At 42.5% G+C, this 21,572-nt stretch overlaps 2 protein-coding genes across 2 annotated transcripts; one reads left to right on the top strand and one right to left on the bottom strand.

Moving 5' to 3' along the window:
* Positions 1-357: 357 nt before the first annotated feature.
* On the bottom strand, positions 358-14,212 carry ano11 (anoctamin 11; the record flags this gene model as incomplete). The annotated part of the gene is made up of 23 exons (XM_079225912.1): positions 358-385; positions 2,472-2,659; positions 3,161-3,251; positions 3,465-3,601; positions 3,702-3,907; positions 4,027-4,163; positions 5,377-5,474; positions 5,619-5,673; positions 5,801-5,912; positions 6,946-7,048; positions 7,228-7,326; positions 8,076-8,213; positions 8,563-8,706; positions 8,811-8,907; positions 10,791-10,881; positions 11,434-11,599; positions 11,694-11,804; positions 11,889-11,946; positions 12,048-12,184; positions 12,998-13,105; positions 13,220-13,413; positions 13,502-13,625; positions 14,099-14,212. 23 exons carry the CDS (start codon positions 14,210-14,212, stop codon positions 358-360), a joined length of 2,736 nt encoding a protein of 911 aa, XP_079082038.1.
* Positions 14,213-17,761: 3,549 nt separating this feature from the next.
* Positions 17,762-21,269, top strand: LOC306743368 (interferon-induced protein 44-like; the record flags this gene model as incomplete). The annotated part of the gene is made up of 8 exons (XM_079225872.1): positions 17,762-17,823; positions 18,626-19,134; positions 19,322-19,373; positions 19,655-19,850; positions 20,094-20,246; positions 20,360-20,531; positions 20,826-20,926; positions 21,030-21,269. Coding segments are annotated over exons 1-8 (1,425 nt in total). The 5' UTR covers positions 17,762-17,821.
* Between the last annotated feature and the right edge of the window lie 303 nt (positions 21,270-21,572).

Below are 21,572 nucleotides of genomic sequence, written 5' to 3'. Positions count from 1 at the left end.
AGTTTCCTTCAGGTGCGCTCAGGCTGGGGCTGGGTTGCTGTCGGGTCAGTACCCCTCATGAATAAGAAAGATGTGGATCCTTTTTAGACCAAGGAGCGATTTTGGAACATAAATATAAGTCGTGGACTTACGTTGAAGCACTTGTGTTCTCCAGATAAAAAAGTGAGTTTGGCCTCCGTTACACACCTGCTTATCTAAAGCATGCGCAGCAATTTGCACATCAGTGAATTAAATTAAAACAAAATCCCAGCGCAGAAGCAGTAGTCCAGTCCGGGACAAAGTTCACTCAAAGTGTTTTCCTAGATGTGAGGGAGCGTCTTTTCATTCCTCCAATATCTCGTTTTCCGCACTGAAGTCCTAACTCATGTTTCCAAAGGACGCGTCACTTGCTTCAGGGGAGGCCGTTGTGTTACAACACAGAAGGAATGGGAAAGGAGCACAGAGGAGAGAATTAGTTCTGTCAGACTACTGCAAGAGGAATGGAGAGGGGAGGGAGAGAGGAAAGCTGACACAGACGATCTTTGCTGCAACATGCTACTAAGTTACAGCTGGCAGCTACTATCTTTTAATATATTGTGAAACTTGCAATAAACCAATAAGAATTTTAGTCAAATATGACCATTTGCGTTCTTTCTGAGAATGTCGTCACTATAGGCTCGATGTCAGTCTCACGTCTGCGTCTTATGAATGAACCAGAGTATGGTTGTGGTTAGCCTAGCATAGCATTAAGTACAACAGCTCACCTAGCAGCACCTCTACAGAGAACTAATTAACAGGTGGGCACAGTGACTGTGTGCAGCCTCCCAAACGGTTGCCAGGTTTGGTAAAAAAAATGAAATGTAATGATAGTACCTTTGCAAGAGAATAAAACCATGACCTGTGCTCACAGACTGTATCTGGCCATCACTGACGCACAAGAGAAAGCTCCTGCTGTTAAAATGAATGATTTTTGAGCAAAATTGTAACAAAACACATTTACAGTGGAACACAGGTGAACTGTGCTGAACGTTTTTTTTTTTTCTCCGTATAACACCTGTATCACCCGTCCGATGTCTTCGGCGACCATCTCCAAAACAGAAATTAGAATTATCGCCACTAGAATTTGTGTGCCACCCTGATGACAGCTCCAACACAATGAACAGTAACAGTATTCCTCGCACCACCTGCACTTTACAGATAATCTGTTCTGTTACTCATTGATCACATATATCAACATCATGATAATAGATGACATTGCTTTTGTACTGCATGTGTTTGTGTTGTAGCTTTCATGATTCAATGCCAGCGATTAAGTGAAACACTTAAGTTAATTTTCATTTGATCAATTGCTGCTGTGGTTACCGACATATTGACATCCTTCTTGAGAATGCCATTTACTCACGTGCCGTGCAGTACTCACCTGCCCTCCTCCAGCAACATTCACTACATGAGACACATGACAACAACATGGGTCAGAGCACAGGGACACACACAGACGTACAGAGGAGGATGACAATACACCCGATGGACTGTATTCTCTACGGAGGCTGCGATCCTAAAGTAAAGTGTTTGAACTGATCACTGATTACTTTCTTTTTACTGCTTTAAAAAGAGCAGCAGCAATACTGGAGGGAATTATAATACATGCCAACAGCCCACAAGCTCTATGGACGTAATCATATTCATCTGACATATTTGGCTCGGCTCCCACACAGATTACCTTTAATGATCATGTTGCGTGCAGTGTAGCAAGTTTTTAACAGCTAGTTGAGCCGCAGGTGCTCTGCAAATGCTCCATGGAGGTGTGTGCACGAGTGGGTGAGCTGTTAAAAGCCTTTGCAACCTGGAATTTGTTTATGAGAATCGACTGTGACGGCTTTAACGGCGCATGTGAACTCTACTGGCGCACCGTTTCGTTGATTGCCTGTGTGTTACAAACAGAACATCAGTATCAGCATCAACATCAAAATGAAAGAAATGGATTGTGAGATTTAGGTGCGGGATGATAGAGCTAGAGCTAATACGGACCCGCTACGTGAGTATCTAATCTAATAACCATGAAGAGTCTGTATTCTCCGGAATAACAAGGACATTGTTTCTGGAAAGAAACAGCAAAAACTAAATTCTGGTCACCTTCATTGTACTTGTGTGGCTGCAGATTTGAGAGTTTGAGAGGCAGATATCTGAAAACCTCAGCTCATAAAACCAAAATTAAAAAAAAAGTGTAGCTCGCTAGAAACAGGGCCGAATGAGAAGATACATTTGAGTGTGATTTGGGTAAACTTATTGTTTGAATTCCTTGTTATTTTATACATAAAAAAAGTTTGAGGATGACTCAGCCTCATATTTCCCTCTCTTTAAAATCTTTGAGGACCCCTGAACTAGAGTCTAAACTTGGCTCTTGACATAACTATTCAAACACAGAACTAGGTTTTATGAATGAATGTGTCTTGCACTGCATTGTGTGTGTGTGTGTGTGTCCCACACTCTACTGACCTGGGCTGGATGTGCCTGGAGTGGCGGGGGCGGCCCCTCGGCCTCGACTCACCAACAGAGCCTCCTGGTTTTCGGCCAGAGCCTGCTTGGCCAGGTAGCGCTCCCTCTTGATCTTCAGCTCCAGGGACTCGGGGACATCAGGCACGATCCAGTCGATGGCTCGCAGCACAAAGAACACCACATGCTGGCAGAGGGAAGCAACATTTTGTGTGTTTGAGCTTTGGGGTGGTTTGTATTTTGACAAAAACATTCACTCATCACAGTTTCCCCTGGAGTTTTCAGCCACTCCTCGCCTGCAAGTGTAAGTGTTTTTTTCCAGTCTCTGCTGGCCTAAACAGAATCACAAAGTTTACATTTTAATATTTTTTTTTATATATATATTTTTTTTATAATTAAAAGTCGCAATCAGCTGTTAAATTAAACAGCAGGAGTAAACTACTACGCCACTGTAAACTAGCAACGACAAAATAACACATGAACTACTGACATGGGTCAGCATGATGAAGATGGAAACACTAAAACACAAAGAAAGGGCTTAATTGCCAGTAGTTCCAGTATAAATCGCAACATGGATTAGAGACGTTGGTGAAAGGTATAAATGGTTAATATGTGGGCTTCAAAATCACTGAAACAGGCTGAAGGAAACAGATTAGAGCAAATAGAGACAAAACAGCTCCCTTCATACCTCAAAAGCAATGATGAAACCAAGCCTGACAGCAAGAAGCTCCCAGAAGAACAGTGAGAAGTTTCCACTGTTGTCTCTGTACGCTTTATACCTAAAAGAATAAATACAAATAAAGCACAGAGTTACTGCAAACAGAAACCAACTGAACAATGTGTTGAACATCGGTACCCTCTGATCTGAAAGGATTTAGAAAAAATGACAAGAAACAAACCATATTTGAGAGGCAAAATATAGAATTTTGAACCAAAGTGTTTCCCCCACTCATAGCTTACACATGCATTCAGACAATCAGCAAACAGTATACCTGCACATGGGGTTGTCAGTGTAGTTCAGTGGGGCGTAAGCTAAGGTGAAGTTGACGTATCCATGGAGATCGTTACCAAACTTGTACTGGTAGAGCAGACGAGGTAAAAAATCCGACGTGAAGGCTATGAGGAAAGCCTGCGGAGGGCAAAGAGAAACACAACAATGGGTGATGCTGGAGGGAAAAAAAGAGATGAGCATGCGGTCTGGCGTGGATGTCATTTCCAAAAGGGCTCACGTTGGCGATGACGGACAGGTGAGACAGGGCTTCCAGGATGTTGAACCAGACGCCGATGTTCTGTGCTCGCTCGGCCACCGGCCGGCGGTACTCGCACGCAAACTTGTGGGCGTCCAAACGGATCTCCACCCAGTTGTTGAGGAGGGCGAAGAGCGGAGCGAGAGGGAAAGCTGCCACGAAGATGGTGATGAACCCAAACTGGAGCACTGCAAGCAATTTAAACCTCTTACATTGTTCTTTTTACATATGTTCATCATAATCTATTTGTATACGAATTTGAATAGTAGTGATATCATGTACTTCGAATGCAGTCGCTGATACTTGCCCATTTCCAGGTACTCTTCGAACAGGCCTTCACACTCCACCAGCTGGTAGTCTTCCTCCCAGCGCCGAGGCTCATGGGATGCATTATCCCCCAGCACCTTGGCCACAGATCTCTTCTGGTGCCAGGCCTTCACTTTACTGGCAGAGCAAATGAAGATGAAATCAACACGACAATAGCGTTAATATGGACCTTTGATAGTCAACACATGGAGGTCAGAGGTCATGCACATTTACGAAGCAGCTGTTGATTTGGATGTTTCATCTTATTCTAGTTTAAAGTGCCTTTCATTTTCGTGAACACAGTTTTTATTATGTTTTGCCTCTACGGTTGTCATTTTGTATACCCTGGTTACAGACTATAATTCACAGATATTATGTTACATGGATAACTGTTAATTTAACTGTTGATGATTTGTAACGAGCGAGGGGTTTTCATTTCTTCAAAGCTGGAGCTGAAGTTGTTGTCAGAGTAAGCAGTCTCTGAGGCTCATTCCTTCAAAAGAAGTTGCAGATGGTTCTATTGTGGCTTTGCAACTGGCATCTTAGTAATTCATTCTCACTCTGCCTCAAAACTCCATACCAACTCACATCGTGTGTGCTCACACGCTACAATCCATCTCTCAATCAATCGAACAGCATCTGCCCGCAAAGCTTTCCTACTGCGGTTATCAGCATAGAGATCTATATAATAATAATATATTGCCTTGATTTCACCCTGACAGCCTCACGCTTATGTAAAAGAAGAGGCGTGCAAAATAGAACTTGCCATTGACGACAAACGATAGCGACTTCCAAAGAGGTAGGTTAAGAAAAGTTGAAGTAAAGAAAGCAGTAATGCCCCCGACACCCTCCGATCATCTATTTAAACGCGTCAGGTTGTGTGTTCATTAGCTTCACCACAAAGCCTCACAGCTCTCTGTCTTTGGAAGGCCCTACAGTCTGAAGGTTACTCCTTGGTTTACCGACGCTCTCTGAAATCAGATTCTTCCCCGTTACACACCCACACACACGCACTCCGTGCCAGTGCTGCAGAGGTACTGTACGTCGATGAGCTTCACTGCACCAAACAAACAAGCTGCAATCGGGATGCAGCGCCGACTGATGCAGCGCCGACTGATGCAGCGCCGACTGATGCAGTGCCGACTGATGCAACCCCTCAAAATAACAGGGACAAATGTCATGCAGGTAAAATATCACATCCCCTTATTGTTCTATTTAATTCTATTCGATGGTTCTGGTTGTTTTTTTAAGTGCTATTTATGAATTTGTAAGTATTTTCCAGTAAAACAACAGATGACTGATCTCTCAGAAAACAGGACTGGTATACGAGTTGTGTGGACAGGAAACATACGGGATAATGAACTCCTGAATGTTGTTGATGAGTTGCTTTCCCACCATGATAATGAAGAGTTGCTCAGCCAGTTCAATGAGGCAACCGCCGGGACCACACTGCAACACAGTGTGGAGACACGCAGAAACACAGAGAGATGTCACGTTTTGTTACATACTTAGATAGAAAAATAAATAAATACAAAAGCAGGGATATGCGATACTCCCTCCTTTTTACCATTTACTGGTAAATTATAGACTCACGTCTTCATTTCTCATCCCAAACAAGGTCCCATAGTTGCTGGGGTAACCCACAAACCTAACCACACAGAGAAGTGAGAAAGTTAAAGGCGGTCCTTCATTCATCAATATTGTGTGTGTGTGTGTGTGTGTGTGTGTGTGTGTGTGTGTGTGTGTGTGTGTGTTGAGACTGACTTGTGTCTCACCTTCCTTTAAAGAAAGCCACGTAGAAGGGGGACGAGTAGAAGTTGACAAACTGGAAGATGAACACCTTGAAGATGAAGGCGTTGTCGTACTGGGTTTGTGTTCTGTGCATCTCTGCAACAGAGAAAATAAGGACACGTGACATCAGACTGAAGTCACAGTTTTACTGCCTCTTCCACATACATAAGGGGTTTGATTCTAACCTTTAAACATGTTGTCATATAACGTGGTGAATATATTGTTCTCTTAACTTATAGAAACTGGAGACAAAACTATGTCAAAATGAACTGAGGAATAAACTGGAATCATCCTCTATAAAAGCAAATGGAGTGAAATTGACTTTGCCTCTCAGAGTAAACCGTATCAGACAGCCATCAATTTGAGCTGGACATAATCTGATTGACCTTTGAGTTTATTCTACTACGTCTCATGGAGAGAGATGACAACCAAGCCAATAATCATTTAAACTGAAAAGGGGATGTATTGCATGAAAAATCATCATCATATGTTAAAGTGACATAGGAGCTTGGGAAATTAAAGTGGGGGATGCACACACTACCTATAGATATCAGGGAAGCCAGCTTGCCTAATATTGTATCTCTTCACTTCAGCCTTTAACTCGCTATCAATGACTTTACTGATACAGGAGTCATTTGGGAAAAGTTGGTTCAGCAGACTGATCGTAAGAGAGTTTTCGTCTTCGAAAATTACAACTGATGTACAAAAAAAGAGATAAGAACAGAGCAGAAGAAAATGGAGAGACCATTTGATGATGCTGAAAATATGAAAATATGGGTGTGTTTTATTCTCCATCTTATCATTCTGCATTCTATTCATTGTAATATATTTGATCAAGTTTGTTATATTTTCTATCATTTTTTTTTACATTATTTCATTCTAACCCCGTTTTGATGTTCTTTCTATGCCTATTTTCTTTTATTTTAAAGGACTTTGATTTCTTGTATAAAAGGTGCTGTACAAATAAAGTCTACGATTACCATCCTTACTCCAGATGCTGGGATACAATTCAAGACCTCATCTGCTCTTTGAGGAGTCTCATCTTTTAGTTAGTGCACATCCAGTGAGAGGCCGATATCAATAGAGAGCATTCTGGTTTGAGGTGTTGGAGAGCAGTATTGATTCTTACCCCATTTAGTGAGCTGCTCAGCTAATGCGGTGTAGACCTGGCCCATCAACAGGATAAGGCCCAGACTCACAATACTGCTGGAGATGTTGGCTATTGTCCCTGCCTGGAGACCAGATCACACACATGTATGTTAGGTTAACACACACACACACACACACACACACACACACACACAGATGTTGATGTACACCTGTAGTCATAACACTGCTTTTAAATAGAACAAAATAGTCATAATAGAACAAATGAAATCCACACATCCATCGATGATATATATATATATACCTCTGTACGCAGGACGGGGCTCCCGGTGCGGTACATCATCAAGCTGATGATACCTCGGCACATGACCACCGTCACCAGGAAAATCATCACCACACACAGCTGAGAGGGAGAAAACGGTCACATTGTTTATTTTGTGAAGGAAAACAGCAAAGAGATATTTTGAATGTTTGAACAACAGAATGTCAGTGTCGTCATTTACAAATCAGATCGCACACCATCACGGCTAAATGGGGCGCAGCTGTCATCATCTACACCACTCCTCATATTTGGATGATTTCTCCAGATACCGGGAAGTGGTCATAGATACTATTCTATGCAGGCTGCCTTTACAGAGCTGGTACCATGGTAGGATTTTCCGTTTTCCACCTCAATCATCATTGTCAGTAGAAGGGTTTGGGGGGAAATGATCCTCAAATCCCTGTCCAAGAAACAAGTTAATCCTGAGACTGAACATAATGTGTAAGGTTTAGATTATCAGATCATATCCAGCCCTTTGGGCAAATGACCTGGATTCATTATGAGAGAAAGGCTCAGTTACCACTGCGGGACTCAGTGGAATGGCACACAGGTGTGAACTCCACCTCTCTTTCTCTTCAGGATCACAAAAGTAAGAGCTGAAAAAGACACTGAGATTCTTCACTGAATAATGGCAATGATTGTTTGACTTGATAAGAGATGTCCACAGAAAGACCAGCGGAGTAATTAATCACAGGAATCAAACAAACTGCAATGTGTTCATCGGGTTAGAAGTTGGTGTTATTGACTGGCCAATCTGAGAATCCAAGGGAAAAAAGCTAACATTAAAAGCACAACATCTGCCTTTAAAACACGTGTTAACAGTGTCTCACCATCATAATGATGACCATGGAGCCAGTGAACATCCGGGACAACCTGGTCTTGTCTGGAAAGTAGGGCTCTTTCACCCCAGTCACTGGGTTTGGCTCCATCGTCGGGGCCATGGCTGCAAACTCTGGACGAGGACGCTCCTGAGGGAACACAGTGATGACGTCAGCATCTACGGACGCACTCGTTGCTGTTTGGCTGACAACGATGCAGCCGCAGACTTCAGGTCTTGCGGCCCAATGGGTATGGACTAGAGCAGGTTCTCCAGAGGTGACGCTTGTAACTTCATTGACATAACAGCACAAAGATGTATTTTTGTTGTTTACTCAGGATGGGAAGGTAACAGTAGTCCATGGACCTTTAAGGTCTGCAGTTGGACTCTGTTGGCATTGCCAGCCCCTGAATCATGACCTACCTAAGAACCATGACGTTTATAGACCAGCATGGTCGTACTCGAAATGAAAACATGTAAGAAAAGGAGGATTGTGAAACCTCTTCTTCATGGAAGTCCATGCAGTCCCAGTGATGGGCCAGGGTGGCCATCTTTCGCTTCCAGTACTCCAGGAAGGTTACGGCCCAGAAGGACATGAACACACTGAAGAGGACTGTACCTGGGTGGTCAAATAAGTAGCCCAACTGCAAAGCAGAAAGTACATCAGCTTTAAGTTTTTTTTAATAATAATAATGAAGAAAAAAATGAAGAAAAAAAAAGGTTAGCGAGATGTTTTGAGGTCCGTCACCTTGGCCATGGTGCAGATATCCGACATGTTCCAGGCCTTGCATGTATTACAGAGAGGACACATCAGATAACTGGATCCGCTGTCACAGATGTCCTTACTGTTGACACATAGACGCCTTTTAGTCACAACGGAGAAAACACATTTGAAAAGCATTCAAACAAGGACTGCTTTTGAGATTGTGATGCATCACGTGGCCGAGCGAATTTGACAGAAATACACTCGTAGTTGTCAGTGTGAGAGCGACGCGACTTGGTGAATTAACTGTGATGTATTTTGCCTTCACACGAGGCCGAGGCATATTGATTGAGTGAGAAAACAGGACGGATGGAAGGTGTAGCGGCAATCTTGTCTCCGTCCGGTAATCCCGATTACCACTACTGTTACAGTCTGTATATGGGCAATGAGCTTGACGCGTAATGAGTCTTCATAGGCAGTAACTCCATTTTCAAAGTTTACTCAACAAAAAATAAAGATACAAGATTCATTCAGTGCTCAACTTGGCACAACAGTCAAAAAACTGTCTTGCCCCGCAGACTGATTAACCTCAACTGAGGGATATATGCTCTGACGTAGTCAGTAACGTAACTTAAAGTAGCATTTCAACACACTTTTTATAAATCACTAAACACATCTTATCAAAGTCTATTATGGCTCTTAAACAAGGTGTTGAAATTGGTCTCCCAGCCTGCTGCTGCCAGGAAGCAGAGCTGTTCAGTGAGTTACTGCAACCAAGAGTACACACATGCTGCACAGATACAGCCTGGACTCACTGAGACACGTCTGTCTTCCTTATTTACGTCCTGAGGAGATCATCATTCTGCACCAAGAGTTCATTATCACACGAGACGGCTGCAGTTTGTCTCCGTAGACTGCTCTCCACCCAGTCTACACCAATCGGGGGCTTTAATCTATAGTTTGAACTAACGAACCTCATTAATCTGAGAATCTTGGTGGTATTCTTTCCTGAGATATTGACTCGGCCTCTCGTTCTCTCTAACCGCCCTCGTTACTTTATAGCGGGATGGATTTTCTGCCATTGAAACCCGCAGGATGCCATAGAAAGAGCAGCATTAGGATACAAACACACTCAAGGATGTGTTCCACAATGCTGTGTAGGTAAAGTAGAGCCCACTGCGTTGATAAATAATGAAGAAGAATTTGGGCGCAGACATACCCATGTGGATTGAATAATGAAGTGGTTTGTTTTCATGCAGGGCGGACTTTGTAATTTCTGCTCGATTCCAGTATCTATTTAAGAATCTTGTGTCTGTGCGTTAAGTACGAAGCTGGACCACGACAATGGTGCTGGATTCCACATCTTTAAAGCAAATGTTTTGGAGAGGCTCTCTGTAGAGACGTTAGGGAACCAAACCTGGCAACTGCACTGCGGCGACAAGCCTCCAGGAAGTCACTGCCCCCTGTTGTTGTCTCCCTTTAATAGCTCCACCATGTGAATTACTCTAAAACTACAAAGGGTTTTATTTTACATCCACAAGGGACAATTAAGAGGGATGACACATTATTGAATTTCATTCACCAAGATTCTCTCAGGCCGACTGAGAAGGAGAGGAACGACACCACAAACACCTGATGATCTGTTTACTTATCCCTTTGACTTTTTTGTGTTACAACCATTGAACTGTCTATCTGTGACGTAAGCACAATATTAATATTCATACCACAAATATTCATACAAAGACAACAAACAGTGTCTCGCACTCAAATTTGCCAACATTACCATTAACTAAGGTCATAGCGGTACGGCTGTAGCAGTTAAATCCATGACTATACTGAATTGAGCCAGGATGTATTACACTACTTAAGAAGTCACATTTTCATTGGAAAAAGTGAGATTGTGTCTTTTGTCTTTTCTCAAAATAAAGTGATACATCATCTAAATCCGCTCCACGTTGCTCTTTCTCATACATGCTGTGTTCTGCATTTAAACGTGTAGTTTCTGTGTAGCGTGTGTGGACTCACGCTGGTGTGTTGGTCCCCATGGACATGACTCCAGACACAAAGACCAGGGTTCCAACCACAGCCGCTGGCAGCAGCCAGGCTGTGTAGAAACCTGCAGAGACATAAAGCTGCATTAGATCGCAGCTCTCGGCTGATGCAGGGATGTGCAAATACATTGCCGCGTCGCCTCATTCTGAGGTTGACAGTTTTATTGTCTCGAGCTTTTCACAACATTTTCTGTGCACAATGTGCCACGCCGAGTATGCCACACTCATCTCTGTGTTCAAATATAACGTATATTCATCAGTCCATATGTATGTGTTCGACAGTATGTTACATTGTTGTGGATTATTAGTTTTTTTTCAGATTTACGGGGGGCATAAATGAACTGCCAGAATTTACGAGTTAACATTTGTTGAAAGCAAAAGTATTTTTTCTGAGTTAAGAAAAACATACCAGGTTTTCTAAACCTTTCACCTCCATCTCATGGTCTTCATCATATAGAACTACCTATTATTATGTGACCAAACTTCCATACTGCTGATGAGTACCATGAGATGCAGATGAAAGCTCCAGAAAAAGTGTGTACGTCTCCCCTCCCCCTGCCAAACTACTAATTTCAACACACTCAACCTAATGTGTCTGAATACAGATTTATATTCACCCAGCCAGGCAAAGTAGAATGCAATCTTCTCTCCAAAGTACTCCCTGATGTGGTCCAGTGGTTGGTACTTGTACCATTTACACCAGCGGGCCCAGTAGTGGTAAAGAATCTGCCTCTGGTTTAGCTCATCAGGACGGATCTCATACTTTGGAAGCTGAAAGGGGCCCTGTGGAGAGAAAAAAAGAAAAACCTGTTGATTAGAGAAGGGAACGGAGCACAAGCATTTCCTCCAATTAAAGAGCAGATGAATCACATCGGACCTCGTGCAGTGGGAACGCCGCTGCGTACACCCCTTCGTTCAGCAGCCTGTCCACACCAACCTCAGCCCTCTTCCTTTTGCCGTACACCGTCGTGGCAAGAATCTCACGCACCTGAAATAACACATGAACTCTCACTCCATGAGGGGATCATTTCACTGAGTACATGCACTGCAGAGGGATTCCCCTGTTACTCACAACACTGTGCCTCTGTGTATTCGTGAAGTAGGACTCATGGTTGTCGCAGCCAAGGAACCTGCAGAAGAAAGACAATCATTCAGGAAAACACACACTTTTATACATTGTGACACGATCCTAACGGAATGCTACTCTTCATCATTGTCAATTAGAAGGCACCTGCTCATCTTGGACTTGCGAAAGGCACACGTGTAATAGTCCAGCGGCCTGTTGGGCACCGACTCCCTCATCACGTTGGGTATGCATAGTCTTTTCAGAACCTGAGCCGATGTGTTTAAGTCCAGGTTTGGCTGAGCCTGGAAGTCACACACACAGCAATTCAGGATGAAGAACATGTATAAAGTTGGAATCCTTAAACACTTTTTTTGGTGACACCTGTGGTAACTGGTCCCAGAGTTTTTGTTAGAAAATGTGGAAATCAGCCATCTGGCTGGGGCAGTAAACACATCAGCAGCTGCTCCGTCAGTAATGAAACAGAAAAATGTAAACTTGTATCCGTTTACGACACAACAGGCAGACAGTGGGCTGAGAGGGTTCAGTTTGAAGACCAAAAAAAAAAAACCGATGACGATTCTGGTCAGTTTTATATCATGTTTTATATAATGTATGTTGGTAATGCGTTTGCCGTCTGGACTATAATCAGCCCTAAACACACAAGTACAGCTGAGGCTGATGGAACTGTAGTTAGTTTTGTGGATATTTGTTCTTAAAATTGCTGTTAAAAGTGAAGGACAAATATTTAGACCAGATTTTGTCCATGATCGTCCATGATCCAAAAAGGGCAACCTCATGGTTGTGCAGAACAGGAGTCAAGTGATCACGATATAAATATATGTAAGAACTGTATTTCTGTACAAAATCCGATGGCAATTCATCTCGTACATATTTAAATATTTCTCCGGAAAAGTTACAACTTTGACCAGCTTGTTTCAATTGATGAAAGTTCATTGGATCCCCAAAATCAATAGAATAGCCCACGAGATGGGCATCTGAATGTTTGTTTGAATTGCAAATGTTCCATCTCAAGTCGTTGAGATATGTCAGTCTGGACTCACACCTGATTGGCCAAGAGTAATCCATAGAAATAGAATATAAGCAGCTTCACTAACCTGCAACGGCGCTCTCAGACAGAGTTCCTCAGCGTAAAACAGCATCACATCCCACGGAGCGCTAAGTTTCAGAAAATGGATCGTTTTCTTTTCGTTCGCCGTTTCCTCCTAAAGAACAGCGAAGCAACACAGACAGACTGTTAGAGTGAGGCCACAAACACAACGAGTAGACTCACCAAGACGCATCAACGAGATGACGATCTTTAATCTGATCCACTGCACCTTTTCCATGAGCAGACCGGCACTCTCCAGATTCTGAACAAACTTCTCCCTCCACTGGGCCTGCTGTGCCTTCCTTCGATCAGACCGGCTGTTCTCCTCCGCCGGCGGCGCTTCCCCCTCCTCAGCGGTCGCCCGGCTCTTCTCCTTCCCTCGCCGTTTCCTCCGCAAGCGAACCTCCCACACCAGCACAAAGTCTAAACCCAGATCAACAAAGAAGGTCCCAAAAGGTTAAGTGGAGGATCGGCTCCGTCATCCAATCAGCGAGCTGCTGATGCTACCCACCGATTTTGGTTCGTCCATCCCTGAAGTAATTCCCCAGCTGTGGAACCGGCTGGTCACTTCTTGTGTTGCAGTGACTGTACATGAGATCCTCACCGCCCGCATCGTCAACAGCTGCGGCTGCAAGCTAAGAAGCATCCAAAACAGCTGAGTTATTATCAAAATCGGTTCATTAAAAACAAGTTAAAACTGCTTTCTTCTGATCTGTACACATCCTTTGTTCAGTTAATTGGCTCTCAAAGAGGTTTAACCCATACGATCCCGTGCCATTACTAATCATAAAAGCCTCCACTTTGCAATAATGAGGCCAGAAAAACGATCACTGAGCTTTTTACAGTCTGATTGAGAACAATCTTTACAGTGCAGTTAAAGTCCCGTTGCACAACAAGACATTTTGGATTTTCCCAGTGATTTCAGATTTACTGCAACATCCCAGAGAAGTCAGTGAGGGGTGAAGGGATGAGCAGAGCAGCAGGGGTATGGCCGCTTTGTGAAAGGGCAGTCCCTTTTTTCGATATCTATGCGATTCCTATATGAAAAGGGAAACACACTGCAGCCTTATAGGGGGGGGGGGGGAAGAAAAAGTAAAATACTGCTCACCCATCTCGATGGGATGAAGCTCCCATTCTGCAGACTCCCATAGCCGTCTGTGGTTTGTGCCTCAGCCTCGTAGTCCAGATTCAGGAGGACCTCTCTGTCTCCCTTCCTCAACATGATGAGGCAGATGACGAAAGGTGCTGTGGAAGAAATCCGTGCTCATCACTGAAGTCACATGACATAACACTGCTTTAGAGAAAGAGGAAAGAAAAAAAGAAAAGAATGGTTGATACTGCACCTCCACTGTGGTGAAGATGGGGCTGCCGCCAAAGTCTGGATTCGCAGCAATCTGTGCCTCCCTTGTCCTCCGCCTCTGCATCCGTCAGGCTCCTCCGCTCCACTGCGAGATAACTGTGGAATACCGTAATGGACCGAGCATGCACGCAGCAGCAGCAGCAGCAGCTGCTTCACAGCATTTTTTTTGTAGCACAGTGCACATCCCCACTTTGTAAATAATGCAATAGTCAGTCGGGGGTGGAGAATGGGAGACTCTGTAGCAGTCTCATCATGCAGGATGTACCACGTGTATGGGGGCAACCTCCTCTTTGATGTGAACGGGTATTCCCTCATCCATACGAGCGGTTTTGCACATTTTACCTAATTGGTTTTGAAATGTACACTTGATTAACATAAATTATTACCAGCGCTAGAAGCTCCAGCCCTCTCAGCTTTATTCCCCGACGTACGTCACCACGGGCACACGACTGGGGGTGTGCACGCCTCCCACTTGCCGATGGCCGAAAGATCCCTGTTATTGGACAGAAATATAGGTGAACTGAAAATGCATCAGAAATATAGGTGATATAATTTGTTTTCTTCAACACACCTGCTTCTTTTCAGTGGGTCCCATTGCTGCAGTGAAAACAGAGGTAGAAGTAAGGAGAGTGAGTGGAGAGATAAGTAAAGAGGAGGAGGGAAAAGGAGAGCGGGAGGATGCGTGAAAGTGTGGCGTGAGAAGAGAGTGAGGTATTAAAATTGCATTAGAAAGTGAAAAAAATGTAGAGCATTCTAACATCATCATCATTTAATGGATAGAAATACACTGTGCTGTCTGGATAATTAAAAACCTCTTTAGAGTCCCCAGCTAAGACAGATTTTAACAACTATACAACTGCACATGAATGCAACATTACAGAGGTCATCTCAATCAATCTACTGTTTGGAGTGAAGTCTCTGAGAGGTTGAAATTGTTAATATAAGAATATGAAGAAAAGAACCATTGCAAAAAAAACAAATACATTCTAAAGCATAAACACAAAAATACTAACAATACTATATACATAATATAATAAGTAATATAGTCATTAATTTCTTCCAAAATAAACACAACGTCTTGAGACAAAAACAAACATATTATGCGGCCTTAAAGGCATTTCACCGCCCTACACGTGATGATGTCATCAGGGTTATCTCAGGTTGGGCTTGTTTTTTGGATTGATTGCATTAAGTGGGGGGTTTAGAGTTTGAAAGACATGGTCAGGGTTAGGGTCTAATGAAAGATTCCAGTTGAATTATGGGAAGGGATCCGGTGTTTTTGGAGTTTGACCCAAATTAGGAACTAAAGTCAAAAAGAGACTTTCCTGTCGTCCTCTTTAAGGCGGTTCTGTGTAGTTGTGTGCAGAGGAGACGATGCACACTGGGAAAGAGTTCACGGCTCGTCAAGTACACCCTAGGGGACATCATGCTGACATATATCATTATGCTGCTGAAATAATTAACATTTTTTATCTGATTCTGATCAAGACCCGCAGTAACTTGTTCCCCGAGCAACTACAACAAGATAATGACTAACACCAGAGGCGTTAAACGTTTCTATGCTGTTTGATATCGTCTTCTCGTCACTATGGACTCGTTACAGCCGATACTGAACATCTTACATTGCACCAGATATAAAGTTAACTAAACTAAACTTTTTTTTATTCTCAACATTGCTTGGAAAAGGACTCCGCTGATGTTAGAAGCAATGTTTTTAAAATATTTAACCTCTGTAGTATTTGAACTACAAACATTTTGATCAGACACACATATCTGAGTTTGCTTCACCACAATTAGAACAAATAAATAATAATAATAATAATAAATCAACAAGGCAGACAGAGATTGTGCTGGGTAGCTGCAACTGAGAATAAGAGTCATATCTAGACATAACAGAGTGGTTCTGAAAAAGCATGGCTCAATAATTGACCCTTTGTCCTTTGATGAATACATGTCATGGCCATAAGTATGTGGACGCTCGATTATACGCTCATACAGTATACAATAGTTCAACATCTCCTTCCAAAGCTATGAGCCTTCAACAAAAACAAAAGCCCATTTCTTGGCTGGCTTTGTGCACGTTAAAACAGGTGAGGGCACAATTTGAGATGATTGTATGCTGCAGCATTAGGATTTCTCTCAGCTGGAACTGAAGGAGACAAGTGTCTAAAAAAACCCACAAAGTAAGTTACTCAAGGATGGCCCAGATTCTTGTTTATAGGGTTTAAAGAGGAGGTTAATGTGTGCCCTCTACTGGTGACTGGAAGGAACTGCAGCTCTATTGAAGAACCCAGCGTACAGCAATAGACAACGCTTATCTGACATCTGAATATGTCATTTCCTTTTTGTTTGTTTAGAAAGCACGGTTTTCCATTTTTTTCCATTAAAAAAGGACAAAAATCCAACATTTGAACATACAGCACCTACGACATAAATGTAGACGTTAAGGCGGAGACGCTGGTTCATGTGTAGTGTATTTGTGAAAAACAATTACATTATAAAATAGCTATAACTTTGTGATTCTGTTTAGGCCAGCAGAGAAGGCTTAGCTGGCCCTGACGGCCCGCCACTGCATATCAGTGATATTGTATGCTCATTGGGATCTATCACTATCACTGAGATAAATATGAACTAACTTAGTTCAGTGTCAAATATACCATTCAATGGAACAAAAAACATGAACACATTTCAAGTACATCTTGATTATCGAATGATAAATATTGTATGATGGGCTGAAATGGAAGGCACCCAATGCATTCACTATAATAAAATCAAACTAGGATTGCAATATACAGTGAAAAACACTATAAGACGAGGTCCAGGATAGCATTAGAGGCATAAAGAAACATAAAAATAGCTAGCTTAGTGTTAACATAGCCCACTACAGTATTCCTTTTCATTTGCCTCAAGTAAACCTAAATTTAAGCAGGTAACAATTGTTAACAACTACAGATAGCCACATTGAGTAACTACCTGTACTTACATATTCCCTCCATGCATCATTTACTTTGAGCTAAACTCCTCGGCTGGTGTCCTGACTCCTGCTGTCGTGAGAGACGTTACTTGGCAGAGTGAGAAAGCCAGAGCAGCAGCCTCCCCAAGGTCCTAGTGCCCTAAGGCTAGGTATTATAGGCTATTTGGATTGTAATTTGAAGGGAGAGAAAACATACAAACCAGAACGCACGCACATATGTAGCATGTTAGAGTTATAAATGTCCATGTGAGATTTTTTTTTTTGGGGGGGGGCTACACCTAAAATGTTCTTCAGCCCCCCCTAAAAGAGGCCTGACGACGCCCCTGGCCCTGCCACACATATGTTAAAAAAACTCCCAAAGGGCGTGGAAAAACAAGTTTCTTTTTCTCATTTTCAAATTACTAGGTTTCATTTTTGTTTTAACCTCGACGGAGAAACTCGGATCAACAAACTACAGCGACCTTCTGCACCAAAAATACATTTAAGCCCACTACTGCATGTGAGTTTGCTCATCAACTGCATCGACTGTTATTGAGTGTAATTGCCATGTGTTAGGTTTCGATTATCGATGAGTGTGATTTTGCCCGTTCGATATACTTTCGCTTTCCCTTTGATGCAGTTTTCATCTTTTTAACAAATATAGTTGTGGGATGTTGACAGTATTTGCTGTAATGTTTACATGATGTATCATAAAAATGTGTACAAACTCCTAAAGAACCAGTTTGTTCAGCTTTTTAAACATCTATTCATCATGGCGAAAATGAAACTAAGCCTTCAATTATAGATGATAAAGCACATGTTAATTTGATGGAACACCATCTTACACGTGTTTTTTTCGCGTTAAATTCACATAATACTGTAAAGATTTCCTGACATTTCACGTGAAATTAAGCAGTAGTGTAAAGTAACTGGTCAATGTACTAAAGTACTGTATTTACAAATGTTTACTTTGATTTAAATCCTTACAAACCAGTTGAACTAGTTTTCACAATCTATCAGCTGCACAACAATATGTTTAACAGATAATACCGCTGCACTCCAGTTTCACATTTTGAATGCAGAACTTTTACTTATAATAATGTAATATCACATAGTTGTATTGGTATTTTGATTCCATCACTGATGGTAAGACATCACATTTGAAACATTTATCTTGTTGAATGCATTTTATATGTGGTTGCATGTGATATTGGACATATTTGGTTATCATATTTCACATGCCACACATTTTGCTTTTTGTTAGTAGTGAAGATCCTTGTTGGAAAACTCCATTATATCTAATCATAGTGCTGCATCCTCAGGTGTGTTTTGGACAGTGTTCCTGCCATCATGTCTGTCGTTACCTCAAGCCTGTCTGAAGATAAGCAGAAGGAGCTGCTCTCTCTCCTGGGTCATGTCAGACTCCACCTCCTCCACAAAGCCAGCGTCCACGGCTTCACCGCTTTGGCTTTTCATAACCACTGTGACAACCAGGGGCCCACTGTCCTCGTGGCCTACAATGCATCTGGGTTTATCTTCGGGGCCTACTCCTCTAAGGACTACACTCAGGAGGGAGGGGAAGTCTGTGATGAGGAGGCCTTCCTCTACAGCATCCACTCAGGAGGAAGCGAACCACTGAGGGTGGCGGGTATCAACCGAAAGTGTGCTTTCATAGATGGAGTCACCGGTCCGCATTATGGTGCCTTGGTGTTCCTGCATCAGGACACTGCTGAGATCCAGTCCAACCCGGGGATAAACTTCACCTTTCAGGCTGCAGAGATGCACGGAGAAGACTTGACACTGACTGAGTTTGAAGTGTATCGAGTTGAAGGTGCGTGATGATGAGGATGTTTTATCCACGCAAACGTTCAAGTGAATTGGTCTTTTTTAATACAGAATTGGCTCGTATGTTAATTTATATATGAAAGTAAATTAACTAAGAATCACGTTGTTTTATCAAACTAATGTTGAATAAAATGTCATCATGTTACAATGAAGTTGTATGAACTCTCATGCAGGCTTGGGAGATCTCCTGGACAAACCCTGGAGGAACATTAACTGGACCCCGGAGTACGTAGAAATATTTGGCAACTTTTGCCACGGAGAATGAAAAGGTTGTGACTTGAGTAAATGGCAAAAGTATTTCAGTTTCCAGGCTAAAAGAAAGACTCAAATTATTAAGTAATGGTACACCTAACTTGACTTTAAAAAGTAAAATATGTACACATTTTGTATTGTAAGATTGTTCTCACCTTCTTCAGGCTTCACCTTCTCACCATCTTAATTTTGACTTTAAAGTCCTTATTTTTGTCAACTTTGAATGTCTTGTGTGTCATTTGTGTTCCCTCCAGGAGAAGGCAGCAGCTGATGAAGACCATTCAGAGCTATAAACCAGACATTAAAACCGTCAAACAAGCCCGAGCTGTGTTGGTGGGGCCCGTCGGGGCCGGCAAGTCTACCTTCTTCAACTCCATCAACTCAGTGTTTCGAGGCAACATGACCTCTCAGGCCATCGCTGGAACAGCAGGGAGGAGTGTGACCACTCAGGTGCTGGCACAAGTTTCACTCTTTGTGGTACTCTGCAGATATGCTGAAGGTGAACTGTGTCTGTTGTTTTTGCTGCACCCTAATCATAAATGTCAGCTTATAACCTGCAACAAAAAAAGGGACAATATTTTATATTTTGTTGTGCATATGAAGGTTAACATGCATTGATTGTAATATGACTGTGAAACGGATTCCACATTATATAGTTTGTCCCATTAAACTACATTTATGTCGCACCTGCAGTTCCGCACCTACACTATCAAATCAGGGAAAGGTGGTGGAGCTGTTCCTCTGACTCTGTGTGACACGATGGGCCTGGAGGAAACCGCTGAGGCTGGTTTGGACATTGAGGACTTGGTCCACATCCTCAATGGTCACATAAAGGATCGCTACCAGGTTTCTTATAACTATCTCCCTAATTACCCACATCTTCATGGAACTAAGTTCGTGGTAAGAATGTAGGATGCTTTGAGTGATTCAATTCTGCTTCTGCTTTATTTGTTCCTCAGTTGAATCCCTTAACGCCCATCCAGGGAGACAATCCTGGCTTCAACAAGCAAGCAACTCTGAATGATGCGGTTCACTGTGTGGTTTATGTGGTCGACACCTGCAAGGTCTCCCTCCTCACCCAAAAAATGCTGGACAAGTTGGCTAGCATCCGGAAAAAAACCAACTACCTGGGTGAGCAGTGTATAAGAACGTTATTTCTATTATGGATCCACCATTTATCACTGTTTATATCTTGTTAGTTTTATTTATTTATGTTTAAATAGTTATATTACAGACATGTCTAACTTGTGACACCAGTCCATACGTTTTCTTTGTGAACAATTAATTTAGCTGAATTATATTTATCTTGCGGCTGGAATTAACTTTGCATAAACTTAAAATAATAATAAATAGTCAGTAAGCTTTCACTGTATCTTCACAGCTACTTCAATCTGGTCTTTTCTATGACCTTCTGCTCTCTTACAGGAATTCCTCAGATTCTGCTGATGACTAAAGTAGACGAGGCCTGCCCGCTGGCGGCAGAAGACTTACAAAATGTTTATCGCAGCGTTTACCTCCAGAGGAAGGTAACAGTCATGTTGGGAGGCTCAATAAATAAGGGCGACACTGTAAGCAATGACTTGTTTTTGTGGTTTCATTGAGTGAATTTAACCCATTTATTTCTCTCAGGCCCGGGAGTTGAGTGAGTCTTTCGGCATCCCCTTGTCCTGTGTGCTGCTGGTGAAGAACTACAGTGAGGAGCTGGAGCTGGACCAGGATATCGACATCCTGCTGTTGACCGCTGTGCAGCAGATGCTGAACTACACAGACAGCTTCTTTGAGAACCAGGTTGATGAGGCTCGAGAGGCGATCGATCCGCAGGAGCTCTACAGAGCCAATGATCGTATTCGTCCAGTTTCATTTGAATAAAACAGTAACACAATAAATGTGTGGCTGTTTAAAAGTTTATCCTTTGATACGTTTCTGCCAGCAGTATAACCAGAACAAAAAAAAAGGAAATGTGCTGGTTTCACACAACTGAATACGTTCATACTTTTTGTTTAGTTTTCATGTTTTCTTACTCCCCAACTTCAAAGTTACACTGTTTCTTTAACAAGCTTTCTCATCGGTCTCCTGTAACCTTCAACTTGTGAATCTGCTGTTGAGACCCAGCAACTTGTATCCTCCTTCCTGATAAGACAGCATTCTCTCCACCATTACCATAATACACAC

The sequence above is a fragment of the Taurulus bubalis genome (genome assembly GCF_910589615.1).
Source record: "Taurulus bubalis genome assembly, chromosome: 11".
NCBI lineage: Eukaryota > Metazoa > Chordata > Actinopteri > Perciformes > Cottidae > Taurulus > Taurulus bubalis.
This window is presented reverse-complemented; position numbering and strand designations above follow the sequence as displayed.